General features: G+C 46.7%; 1 protein-coding gene across 2 annotated transcripts in view; it reads right to left on the reverse strand.

Annotated features, from left to right (window-relative positions):
- Positions 1 to 4,040: 4,040 nt before the first annotated feature.
- LOC138503275 (uromodulin-like) overlaps positions 4,041 to 13,965 on the reverse strand; it is a 194,545-nt gene continuing 184,620 nt past the window's right edge. Inside the window, exons 8-9 of one of the 2 annotated variants that reach the window (XM_069622878.1) lie at positions 11,741 to 11,773; positions 4,041 to 4,697 (exon numbers count right to left, since the gene is read on the reverse strand). In XM_069622878.1, coding sequence (XP_069478979.1) covers positions 11,760 to 11,773 — 14 coding nt within the window. In that variant the 3' untranslated portion in view covers positions 4,041 to 4,697; positions 11,741 to 11,759. The remainder of the gene's footprint in view (positions 4,698 to 11,740; positions 11,774 to 13,965) is intronic. The other variant, XM_069622877.1, reaches the window with a different exon arrangement.

The following is a 13,965-nucleotide window of genomic DNA, read 5'->3' on the forward strand; positions in this document are numbered from 1 at the left end:
GGCATCGCGGCAGCTACTCCTTCGAGAAAGTGACTACAGGCAGACGATGAAGACCTGGAAACACGAAGAGCCAGCATTATTGAGAATAAAGCCAAGTCTTCTCTAAATTGGCTTGGCTCAGTCATCTCTGTGATTTGTGCTGGTAGCAAATTCCAGAGGATAGCAGCCATAACAGAGAAGGATCTACCGCCCAGACAGGACAGTACAGTACAGTGGTTGCAACCGCCAGAACTTGGCGGTAAAAGAGAGTTACTTCAGAGTATATGTAATGAGTCTGTCAACCAGAAATTGTGTCTCATAGAAATGTATGAGCTTGTGTGTCATGTACATTTAATGAGTGTCTTGACTTACAGTCTTGTGTTTCAGGCGCAATGCCTTATGTTTCATGAGTTTCTCGATTGTGTGTCAGGAACAGAGCTTTACATTTGATATGTTTCCCAGTTGGGAGCCAATGAAGAAAGCAGCGGGCAGGTGTCACGTGGTCAGACATTTTAACTTCACAAATGCTAAAACCAATATACACAGGCAAGAGCCAACAGGAACTAATGGAAATGTTTTGCATGGTAGTTCCTTAGATGTTCAAAAATCCAGATGCCAGCAAGTGGATCCAGTAACTGTCCGACTTGAACTTCCACCAGGCACTCCCCCCCAGGGTCTATTTTGGCATTCCTGCTAGGCGATCTGTACATGGAGAGTTTGGCACTTCACGTATTCTCACCCATAAATAGGCACGTCACGTACTTTTGGCCCACATATCTACCAGAATCGATCGCCTGAGCACGCTCTCAAGCAACCAGCAATACTCTACTCATTGTTTATCCTATAATATTCCAAAACAGCCTTGGAAACCAGTATGTGTTCAGCTATGTTGCCTCCCTCTACAGGCTACTCCACATATAATGGACACACACATCTATAAGAATACGAGCATTTAGCTCTGCCTAGTTCCCTCCCTGCTTTCCCTCTCTCTTACTTCATTCTTTTTCATAGTATTCTTCCCAGCAGACTAAGGTCTGGTGTCCCCTGGCAGGGGCAAAATATGCCCCGGACAAGGATTTGGCACTTTGAAACGACTACAGTGGTAGCCCAGAATGCACCTTCAAAATGCAGTGAGAATTTCTCTTACATTTAGACTCTGCTTCCTCCCCTATCTCCTTACCCCTTACTGTCTCCTCCAGGCCAAGTTCCTCTATCATCACTTCCTGTCTCCTCCAACACTGTTTTCCTCTTCCCCTTGTCACCACATATCCCTTCCTTTATCTCAATTCCGCTGCCTCCCCTTATTTATTGTAGTCCCATCCTATCTTCATCATCTTCTCTATCTCATGTTCTCTACTTTAAATTGTTTTCTCTTAGCGCTTACTGTCTCCTCTATCTCTCTGTCCCTTCTTACTTTACATTGTTTCTTCTTGCACTTTACAGCCTGCTCTATTTCGTTAAGCTGTTTCCTCTTAGGTGTTGTCTCATCTATCCCTTTGTCTCTTCTGACTTTTATTTCCTTCAACCCTTTACGTTCTCCTCCACAGTACTGGAAATGGAAAACATTTATTGGGTGAACCATCACTTCTTAAGAGTGGCGGGGCTTTGGGACGGTGGGGGCGGGGCCCCCGATCAGGTTACGCAACACATCTCTATACAGAACCCAATCCTGGGGATTTGCTTAAAAGCAAAGAGCATTATGGGAACAACATAATGTCCACAATTCAAAATGTAAAAAATGTCTTTTAGTGATTCATTAAGAAAACCTGTTAAGCGAATAAGGAACTCTTGTTTTGATTGGTCACACTATTCACCCTAATAAAGAGATGTGTGTAAAATGCAGGACATATATATCAGTTTGAAGAGCTGCCAAACTGTATGTGAGGGTTTGGCAGTATCTGTATGCAGGCTCCAGTACTGTGTGCTCTTGAAAAATGGATTGTGCAGGCAAGACATGTTTTGCCAAAGCGCAGCTTCATCTTGATCCGGCCCATTTCTTGCACTGCTCCTCCACCAGTTTCCTCTGACCTTGCCTCCTCTTTCCCCTTCCTCTGTCTTCTCTAAACACCTCCCTTCTTCTCATAGTCCTTTGTCTGTCTCATGTACCACCTTGCTTGTTCATGCGTCCGTTGCATCTCCTCTTACCCCTTCCTCTCTCTCCACAAATGTACCCCTTTCTTCCTTTCCTTTCTATTAGTCTGCCTTCCTCTTCCCCTCAACTTATCGCACTACATACCTTCCACAGGGCCTCATCACGAGTTGGGCGGTAACGCCGGTGCTATTACCGCCGGCGCTATTAGCCCTACCGCCAAACCCCCAGCGCTATTAGCGCCAGATCACTGGTTTGGCGGAACGGTTAGTGCCCATTCCCCATTGGGCCCATTCGGGAATTCCTCAGTCCCCATGGGGCCCAATGAGGAAAATTTGCGCTATTACCGCCTGCAGATTTCCTGCCGGCGGTAATACCGCCGAAAATTGGCAAATTTGCTGTGGATTTCCCCCCAGCTCAGAGCTGGAGTGAAATCCGCCAAGGCCATGATCTGCCGGACCCTTAAATGCGGCGGTAATAGCGCTACCGCCACATTTAGGGGTTACCACCAGACTCGTGATGAGACAGACAGTCTCCTCAGTTCCTGTGTCTCTGCTAACCTACTGTAGGTTCCTCCTAATCTTTATCACCTTCTCTATCATGTGTCCCCCGCTTATGTTGCTTTGTTTCCTACTATCCTTTACTGCCTCGCCACCCCTATCACCTGATTGGGTACAATTCAACAAGGTGTATTTTCCTACTGACAAACTCCATATTTGGATCTTTCCACTGGAGCTACTTATGCAAAATGCTGATACTTAGTGCCTGGGTTACTAAGAAATACTCAAAGGGAAATGCACTTTTGATTGGTTGGCTGGTTTCTCTGCGGTTTTCCTATTACCCATCTTGCCCTGAACCTGATCATCAAAGCGACGCCATCCAAAGTGCAAATTATCCGTATAACTCTGGCGTGGCCTTATCAATAGCAGGAGACACACAGGAAGCTGCTTCACAAACCAAGACTGGACTGCCTGAGTGGGTGGGACCAGACTGATACGCAAATGGATATTTCTCCTCTGTGATAAGTACAGTGAGCTAAAACAGGGTTGTAGACCCTGCCGAGTGGGCACCTTCCCACAGAACGGGTTATTTGGCTGTGTTTGTTCTCGGTAGAGGAGCTCCCAGACTCTGTTATCTGTTGCTTCACAAACCATGAACAGTGGCATATGCCTACATGCCATCCATGGGCTAACCTATCTGAGCTTAGCTGGAAGGCTCCAGAATGCTTCCCATGTGGGTTCTTGAAGGACTGTATGAACATTTTGAGAAACAAAAACGCCAGCAACAGGAGCATTCTGTGCTTGTAAATGGAAGAGAATTCAATGGCAACTACCCCTGTCAGGAACAGTTATTATTTGCTTACCTCCATTATTGGGTTAAATTCGGATTGTTCATTTTTCTCCATGAAAGCGAAACGAGCAGCAATTACTGCTTATGGAAAGACACCATCTACCCGGTGCTTTTCCACGTCCGCAGTGATTGAAGGCTTTAGAGAAGGGCTTAAATGGGTCTACTCACCATGGAGAGAATCATCTCCACCCAGGAAATTGGATATTGTTTTAGGCCGTGATAGTCCCTCTACTCGAGGGCGTGGATCTCCTCACTCCTCAAGGGAAGATATCTCCTCTCATCTGTACGTAAGCGTAGATATCTTCGATCACTCCTAGTAACACCCCTTCCACCCATGTACTACAGGATAGGGCTCTCCCAACTACTGAAAGGTCGGGTGGCGATCTTCTCTCTACTCAAAGGAGCGGGGATCTCCCCTCTATTGAAGGGCGCACGGAGTGTCCTTAAACTGAAGGTTAAGGCTATCACCTCTGAAGTGCTGGGATCTCCACTCTAATGAAGGAGGCAAATACCCATGAATGCGCAGCGAGGGCAGAGGATATTACTGTGCAGTAAGACCATGGGTTCAATAGGATGGAAAGGTCCTGAGATACGTTATTACATGACATAAATTATTCAGTAATCAGAGGATCAATTGATTTAATTTCACATATACGTAAATACACTTATTTCATTGCAGTTCATTTTGATTTTAAATCAGACTAATATTAGGTTAGGGCTTTTCTGCACAGAGCAAAATCAATGTGCTCTAGTGGATCCTGGTAAAACATGGCACTGGCCGCTGGATAGAAGAAAAAACACAACCGCTTGCAATTCATGACTGAGTGTGAGTGGAGTGGGTCATTTGTAAAGCGCACTCTCCGAGCTAAGTCTCCTCCTGGCAGGTGTGTGTGTCTTTTTTATGGATTCCCTGTAGGAGGCAGCTGTATTCGGCTGTTCGATGTCCTGCGCGCGTGTGTGTACGCCGCACGAAGGGTGGTGAGAAGTGGTGCAGCACTAGACAGAACTTTTTGACATACAGGCCTCACTCACTGCCAGTGTGTACGCGCCACACTAATGTGGGGGTTGGGATTGAAGAGTTTGAATTGTCAAAAGACGGAGGAAGGTCCCAAAGTAGAGATGGTAACAGCGCTCCAAGTTGGCCAAAGTGGGTGCGTAGACAGAAGGCATGTGTTCGCTAGACGGCAGCACCACCACAGTCCCAAGGATTCATGGCATCGATCACCGCCCTGAAGACCAATGGCAGCCAATCAAATGCTGCTTCAGCAGGGCTGGAAGCCTACAAGAGACAAGACAACCAAGACACCACAGAGAGAACAGCATTAGAGAGATGATGTTACAACACCTACACTCTCCGTCAACCCAGTCGCTTCCTGACTTTACATCACTTAGGATGCAGGCAGCTGCCAGCACTTCAAGCATGACACACACCTGACAGAACATGTGGCTCTATGGGCAAGGCTCGCCTCTCCTCACTGCGGCAGCCTGAACTCCAACATCTCTGAGGTGCTCCACATAGAGGCCAAATGCACCACCGCACGGCTGTCCATTACTGCAGCGTGCCCCCACTATGTGAAATGCACAGCAGGAGGGCAGCAGTAACTGAAAGAAGGGTTCTGGGCTGCTTCCCCCGCCCCACAATGTTCAAAGCGGAATGTTTGGTCACGGCACTTTCATTGTTGACATTCAATCGTTGTCTTCGTTCTTCAAATGGGGGCTTCCCACGCCATACCCCAATTCCTCATGCCATTACCGCCCCCTTCCTCTCTGTGTCTCACCCCTGAATACCTCATCCCCCATTTATATATGATGATATAGTGATCAAATTGTGGTGACCAAACAGTGCACTAGAAACATTGTGTACGTGCAACCACTCCTGTGTGGAGACAGTCGTCATCAACAGTACAGTATTTTCGGTGATGTTTGCGGATGTACAACCCTCCACCCCCCATAGCGTTTGTGCTACTTACAGCATTTTCAGAGAATGTTTTTAATTTATCTGCTGGCAGAGAAAGGCGTGTGGCATGTGATATATTGGACCAGTGTGCAGGGAGGGAATCGTGGAAGTGTCTGCTACTTAAAAACTGGGCCTAAGAAGAAGAAATGCCGCCTCTAAGGCTTTAGAGGACTCGCTCTGGATCTGATTTCCCTACACACCAAAAGGCAATGGAAACGTACATGACAATACTGCACTTGCCCAATAGATGTCAGTATCAGTCCATGTTTAGAGACAAATCATCTGTGTTATACATTTGCAGTTAGGTTATTTGTTTTGTAGTACTCTGAAAGTAAAACAGAATACACAATTGTGTGATATTGCATCATATTTTTATACTGAAATGTTGCCATTAGAACAAGTGAATGACATTAATTGATACATAGAAATCATGGATGTTCTCCAAAGAACTGATGTACTGGAACCTTTGTTGGCCTATTTAGGTTTACTTTCATTCTAGATTTAAAAACAGTTTTTTAGTCAATGTTTTGACTGCTGGTTAATTCTATTAAAACATGTTTCAAAATAGATTTTGCCCCATTTCATGCCTACAAAAATGTGACCGTGTCTATGAGGCCACTTCTTTAATTACATTGATCACAAGTCGTTTAAAGGTTCCTCGCCTAATTGGGATTCTTAGGCCGTGCCATTGATTCCTTAGGCTCTGTCTCAAAATACTGTTTTGTGAATCATTAGACCACCTACACCCTGCCACCTCGAGTCTTCACCCCAGTTAAAGCCCTGGCAGTCTTCTGAATACATATGGTTTGGTTTGTGCAGTTCCTGTAGTGAATGGGGCAAAGGGAGGGCAGTCATAATGTACACCATTGTCATCGAACGGACATTGTAAGATAGAGGAACTTTTACTTATTGCCATTTTTAAAGCACTCACACAGCCCGCGAGCATCGAAGCGCTGTTACAGGAATTGTTTGTTAGTTGCGTACATTTTTTTTTTGTTGGTCTAAGTTGCGTATTTATAACACGCTTAAATACCCAGAGGTGTCTAAGCGCGGACCAGGGGATCAAACCAGTGTTGCTTCATGTCGTTTTGCTTCCAAGGCGATCACGTTTCCGCTGAGCTAGCCTCCCAGGACTTTATTTCAACCTGGTCATTGTTTCTGTTTAGGGCAGACCTATAACTGTGTATCTTTCTAAGTAATCGTCACCATAGAAAATAAAGAAATACACTGTGTGTAGGTTAATGTAATTGATTTTTTATTTTAAGCATTGCATAGGGAAATCCCATTTTATATCATTTGCACAGGTTTTTTATGCAGTATGTTCCCTTTTTCCTTTAGAGGTTTGGTTAAACTGTTCAGAGATTTTGGGATCTTTTTCCGCAGATAGTGAACTGCTTCTAAGGCATAACTCAGTTAGTATTCTAGTCCCTAAGCTAATGTAATTTGAGTGTCATTTGAAATGGTTCAAGTTGCAGTTTTCAGATTATGCTTTAAAATAAAGCAAGTAGTTACAGCAATTCAAAGAGGCAAAACACCAGGCCTCAGGCTCTCACACCTGGTTTAAGCCTTGCAAAGTTATTTTGAAGGTTCTGCACAAAAAACTCGTTCTCCCCTTTGCCTCACTAAGTTTAGCAAGAATATCGCCAAACTCGTTTGCTGTTACAGCATAGTCTTTTCTCATTTTGAGGTCCTATAGTCCATGTGGAAATGCTGTATGCGGTAATATCATATCCATTCGTGTTTTTGTGTGGGGTTAATTACTTCCACCCAAAGGATTGGAGGTGAAGTGTAAAATAAACTCATAGTTTAGAGGAGTGGTAAAACCTGCAGTAATTCCAAATATGCTTTTTTTTTATTGTTACCACCAAACTTCTAATGAGGCCTGCAATAGTTAAAGCAGCAGACAATTCTCCACCCTCAAGAGACACAAAGGTTGCATACAGCTCACCTTAGCCACGCTTGCATTCAAGGCTTATGTGTGGCCAGTTTTGCACCTTTAATCACTGTTGTGCACTTGCCTGTGCCGGAATCTGGTGCTCATTCATTTCACAAAATGGATGCCGCCTAGTGCTTGAAATCTTTTACTTTGAGCCTCATTTGCTCAGAATTTAACATATAACTTTCTTTAAACATATTTTTTAATATGGCCCATCTTTTGAGACAATAGAATTTTTGAGTGAACTTCCCCTTTAATTAATCTTTTATAACGTGCATAAGACCGGAGAGCAGTCTCTAAGTGGGGGACTGGGATTCAAACCTGCATTGCTCTGTGCTGTTTTAAATAAACACATTGCCCCTCAGCTATCCTCCCGGGTGACTGGGATTAAAACCTGCATTGTTCTGTGCTATTTTGCTTCCCCGATAAACACATTGCCACTGAGCTATCCTCCCGTCCCCTACTTAGTGCTCTCTTCCCTGTCTTCTATGATTTGCAGTTTCCCATCTAGTTTGGATTCTGGCTAGTAACCTCTTGTAGTGTGGACTTACACATTTTGTGTTTCTAGTTTTTTAGTAGTTTTCTAGGCGCAGATGTACATTTCCTTTAAGATATCAGTCCAGGGTGTGGATGTGGGTGGATGAGGAGTCTTGCAATATTGAATTGACGCACCATTGCCGGTGCCATTCCATGATACAGACCCTATAAGAGCTGTTCGCTCTTATCCAGATTGTTTGCTTCTATACCATGTTCTCGATCATGCTTTCTGTTGTCCTGGCTGGGTCTGTGGCTCATTGGACTAATGTATCTACTACAGGGTTCTGTGTTTAATCTCAAGATCACAGGTTCGAATCCCAGCAGGTCCAATCCGCACTTCATCTTTCCGAGATTGATAAAATCAGTGCCATTAAGTTGGGTATCAACAAACATGTGTTATCTGTCAATAGCGCCAAGATGCCCCTTTAGGGGGAATGTGTGCTCCACGGATACACATGTTATGTTTGCTGTGATTACTTTTGCCTTTCTCCACAGAGGTTGCATATCATTTTCATCCTTACACCAAAGGCCACTATCTGCCGTCTTTACCTTCCCTGACATTTATTTCTATTTATTTATTTGTATCGCGACGAACAGCCTGCAGGCATCGGGGTGCACACATTTAGAGGCAGACATACACAATAGACAGGACGTCAGTTGCTACCTATTTCCTACTAATGGTCCTAATGGTCAGTTCCTTTCCTAAAACATGTTTGTTTTCAATGCTTTCCTAACTGTTGTGTAGTTCTTCTCTTTCCTCAATTGCATCGGTAAACTGTTCCACACCTGAGTCGCTTTACCTGGGAAAGCACGGGTGCACGTGTAGAGCATGCTGCCACTGCACATGCACTAACTGTTCTGTGATGGAAAACTGCCCTGCTTCTCTGTGTAGTGTGCTTGTTCTGTGTGAGAATGAGGGAAGTCTACGCTGCTGCGTTCCCTTTGATAGCAACTGTGTTTGTGTGACGGACAATTGCACTGTGGCTGCCTACGGTACACCTGATGCATGCATCTCAAAAAAAGGTTGCACTGCTGCTGCCCATGGCACACATGCTGCATGTGTCCTAAGTAAAGTTTGCAGTGCTGCTGCCCATGGCACACCAGCTGTGTGTGTGCTGAGTAAAGGTTGTACTGCTGCTGCCTATGGCACACCTGCTGCATGTGTGCTGAGTAAGGTTTGCAGTGCTGCTGCCTATGGCAAACCTGCTGCATGTGTGCAGACTAAAGTTTGCAGTGCTGCTGCCCATGGCACACCTGCTGGATGTGTGCAGAGTAAAGTTTGCAGTGCTGCTGCCCATGGCACACCAGATGCGTGTGTGCTGAGTAAAGGTTGCATTTCTGCTGCCCATGGCACAGCTGCTGCATGCATACTAAGTAAAGGTTGCACTGCTGCTGCCCATGGCAAACCTGCTGCATGTGTGCATAGTAAAGTTTGCACTGCTGCTGCCCATGGTATGCCTGCTACATGTGTGCTGAGTAACGTTTGCACTGCTGCTGCACATGGCACACCTGCTGCATGTGTGCAGGGCAAAGTTTGCAGTGCTGCTGCCCATGGAACACCTGCTGCATGTGTACTGAGTAAAGGTTGCACTGCTGCTGCCAATGGCACACCTGCTGCATGTGTGCTGACTAAAGGTTGCACTGCTGCTGCCCATGGCACACATGCTGCATGTGTCCTAAGTAAAGTTTGCAGTGCTGCTGCCCATGGCACACCAGCTGTGTGTGTGCTGAGTAAAGGTTGTACTGCTGCTGCCTATGGCACACCTGCTGCATGTGTGCTGAGTAAGGTTTGCAGTGCTGCTGCCTATGGCAAACCTGCTGCATGTGTGCAGACTAAAGTTTGCAGTGCTGCTGCCCATGGCACACCTGCTGGATGTGTGCAGAGTAAAGTTTGCAGTGCTGCTGCCCATGGCACACCAGATGCGTGTGTGCTGAGTAAAGGTTGCATTTCTGCTGCCCATGGCACAGCTGCTGCATGCATACTAAGTAAAGGTTGCACTGCTGCTGCCCATGGCAAACCTGCTGCATGTGTGCATAGTAAAGTTTGCACTGCTGCTGCCCATGGTATGCCTGCTACATGTGTGCTGAGTAACGTTTGCACTGCTGCTGCACATGGCACACCTGCTGCATGTGTGCAGGGCAAAGTTTGCAGTGCTGCTGCCCATGGAACACCTGCTGCATGTGTACTGAGTAAAGGTTGCACTGCTGCTGCCAATGGCACACCTGCTGCATGTGTGCTGACTAAAGGTTGCACTGCTGCTGCCCATGGCACACATGCTGCATGTGTCCTAAGTAAAGTTTGCAGTGCTGCTGCCCATGGCACACCAGCTGTGTGTGTGCTGAGTAAAGGTTGTACTGCTGCTGCCTATGGCACACCTGCTGCATGTGTGCTGAGTAAGGTTTGCAGTGCTGCTGCCTATGGCAAACCTGCTGCATGTGTGCAGACTAAAGTTTGCAGTGCTGCTGCCCATGGCACACCTGCTGGATGTGTGCAGAGTAAAGTTTGCAGTGCTGCTGCCCATGGCACACCAGATGCGTGTGTGCTGAGTAAAGGTTGCATTTCTGCTGCCCATGGCACAGCTGCTGCATGCATACTAAGTAAAGGTTGCACTGCTGCTGCCCATGGCAAACCTGCTGCATGTGTGCATAGTAAAGTTTGCACTGCTGCTGCCCATGGTATGCCTGCTACATGTGTGCTGAGTAACGTTTGCACTGCTGCTGCACATGGCACACCTGCTGCATGTGTGCAGGGCAAAGTTTGCAGTGCTGCTGCCCATGGAACACCTGCTGCATGTGTACTGAGTAAAGGTTGCACTGCTGCTGCCAATGGCACACCTGCTGCGTGTGTGCGGAGTAAAGTTTACACTGCTGCTGCCCATGGCACGCCTGCTGCATGTGTGCTGAGTAATGTTTGCACTGCTGCTGCCCATGGCACCGATGCCATGTGTACTGATTAAAGGTTGCACTGCTCTGCTGTTGCCCATGGCACCACTGCCATGTGTACTGAGTAATGGTTGCACTGCTGCTGCCCATGGCACTCCTGCTTCATGTGTACTGAGTAACGTTTGCACTGCTGCTGCCCATGGCACACCTGCTGCATGTGTGCTGATTAAAGGTTGCACTGCTGCTGCCCATGGCACACCTGCTGCATGTGTGCAGAGCAAAGTTTGCAGTGCTGCTGCCCATGGAACACCTGCTGCATGTGTACTGAGTAAAGGTTGCACTGCTGCTGCCCATGGCACACCTGCTGCGTGTGTGCGGAGTAAAGTTTGCACTGCTACTGCCCATGGCACGCCTGCTGCATGTGTGCTGAGTAATGTTTGCACTGCTGCTGCCCATGGCACACCTGCTGCATGTGTACTGAGTAAAGGTTGCACTGCTGCTGCCCATGGCACCTCTGCCATGTGTACTGAGTAACGTTTGCACTGCTGCAGCCCACGGAACACCTGCTGCATGTTTGCTGATTAAAGGTTGCACTGCTGCTGCCCATGGCACACCTGCTGCATGTGTGCTGAGTAAAGGTTGCTGCATGTGTGATAAGTAACGTTTGCACTGCTGCTGCTCATGGCACACCTGCTGCATGGGTGCCGAGTAAAGTTTGCAGAGCTGCTGACAATACTGTACATATTTTCTTCTTGGCAGGCTGATTGCACTTTGTCTGCGTGGGGCCAGAAGGCATCTTTCACTAATGCTAAAATGTGCAAACCATGTCCTTGAGTGGATATAAGAGGAAGTGACTAAAAACATAAATTGCGCAGGAGCGACCGTCCTTGGGAATGGAGGGGGTGTGTTGATGGGTTGATGACAGCATGCCTCGTGCATTGATATTATGCGCTCACAGCCCACAAGCAGGGTGCTAACAGTGAAGCGGGATGAAGCTGCGATACTTTACCCAAAGGTGCACTGGGCGCCTATTCTTCATAATCTGGAAGAGAGAAAGGAGACCTTGTCAGTCGCTGGCCCCACATATTGCCCGCTCACAAGATATGCCAGACAAATGTACAGCTTAGTCAGCAATAAGGAACCATCGCTGAAAATGTAAAGTCTTTGGCTACTATAATATTATAAACCTAGCTCGGGGACAATGGAGGGCTGAAGAGGTCACAGAGCAAAACATTGGCAGTGAGAATTTAAAAAGTTATCAAGTAAAAATAAAGTATAACAAACGGGTGGGACTGTGAACAAGATATCCCGAATCCAGACTACACCTAGGTGGGTGCTGGAAGAGCCAGGTCTTCAGTTCTTTCCTAAACTGAAGGAGACTTGGCGCAGTCCGGATTGCCGCCGGGATGGCGTTCCAGGGGGCTGCAGCACGAGAAGGACTGCTTCCCAGTGTTCTCCTTGCGAGCCAATCTAGTTTCTAGTCTGGTAATGGTTTTACAGTGAGATAGCCATGTGCCTCCCTGATGTTTTTTCTTTTGTTGGTCAGGAATGCAGGCGTATCAGGCTTGGTTGCCTTGTAGGTAAGGTATGTGATCCAGTGTAAGTCGTCTAAAGTGAAGGTGATGTGGTCAAATTTCCTAGAGCCAGTCATGAAGCGAGTTGTGGTGCCACGACCACTTTGATGGGGGCCAGGTGAGCAATTGGGAACCCTGCAAGGATGAAGTTACCCCCATTGATCTGCAAGAACAATAGGGCCTGCGCCAGCATTTGGAAGTCCTACGGCAGCAGGAAGGGCTGTATCTTGTTGAGTGGAGACATCGGAAATCAATCCCTTTTCATGATGAGCTGTCGGAAGGATAGACTGTTTTCCACAATGAAGCCTAAAGATATTGCTGAGTGGATAAGGGTCGAGCCCGTTAAAGTGCATTTCATCCAGCAATCTTTGCGCGGGGTCCTACTTAGAGGGGTGGCCCGTGGTATGAATTCAGTCTTGCTGGGATACGCTTAAAGTAGGCACACTTGAATGGTTGCAAGGCATGAGTAAAGGCTAACAGTATCTTGTGGTCAAGTTTTAGGTACAACTGTGTATCATCTGTACACTGATGTATCATGCTGTTGGGATCATCTAGGAGTAAGGAGATTAAAGACGACCAGATGGAGAAAGAACCCTGGGGGACTCCACAGGTCTCGTGGCTGCATTCAGACTAGAGAGAGCTCACCTGGACAGCCTGGAGTCTGCCGAGAGGTAGGATGTCAAGGACAGAGCCAGAGAAGCCCATCCTATGTGCAAGGAAGCTGAGTAGGGTGTGATGTGCGACTATGTTGAAAGCAACAGAGGTCCAGGAGAACTAGTAAGCACAAGTGCTTTTTATCAATAATCTGAAGGGTTTTTTTGACCACCTGTATCGTTTCTGTTTCACTGCTGCATTTGGGGTGAAACCCAGATTGGTAATCCCGGAGCGGCAAAATTGCTCGATTTTTGTAAATCGTTGGTTAAGTACTTTCTCGATGACTTTGCCGATAAACAGGAGGCCGATCCTCCAGGTTGAAGGTGTTTTTATTTCAGGAGTGGGCCTACAAGCCTTTTTTCGGGATGATTGGGAATGTACTTTTGTAGATCTCACATACCATAATCCTACAGCCCTCACTGCACCCAGGTAGCAGCCACGAGTGGCGTGCGATGCTCCGGAGAACTCTCCATAACACAGCATATCTTATTCTCCTCGGACAGTGCTCCCCCCTCTCCCTGGGCGAAAATGACTCATTCCGCTCTGCAGGAAAATTGGCGGATTCCTGTCAAATTTCGCCCAATCTGCCAATTTCACCCACGCGACGGAATTAGTCATTTGGGGTCTTTTCCCACCTTAAGTTTCATTTTACAAATTTCGTTATTTATTTTTTTCAAAATGAAATGTTGGATGGGAATGGGGTGTTTTGCCACTTTAAATGTAATTTTTCCCTGAGATTTCGTTTTTTTTGTATGCTTCGGGTCACGCAAAAAAAATTCTCTGTTCACACAAACCCAACAAAAAAAACGTGTGCATGGTCCGTGTGGACATTGCAGTTCCATGGTTTTCAGCGACACCCACAGCTAATCCCGAAGCTTTGGAGGCCATTACCAACTACAGCCTCACGGCTCTGTCCCAATTTAGGACTTCCTACTTTTCCTGAAATGTAGCTCTTCTCAGTTTGCCATTTTTGGCCACTATGTTTCATTGATTTGTGCAAAAGCCA

The sequence above is a fragment of the Ambystoma mexicanum genome, chromosome 11, assembly GCF_040938575.1.
Source record: "Ambystoma mexicanum isolate Mex_15411 chromosome 11, UKY_AmexF1_1, whole genome shotgun sequence".
Taxonomy (NCBI): Eukaryota; Metazoa; Chordata; class Amphibia; order Caudata; family Ambystomatidae; genus Ambystoma; species Ambystoma mexicanum.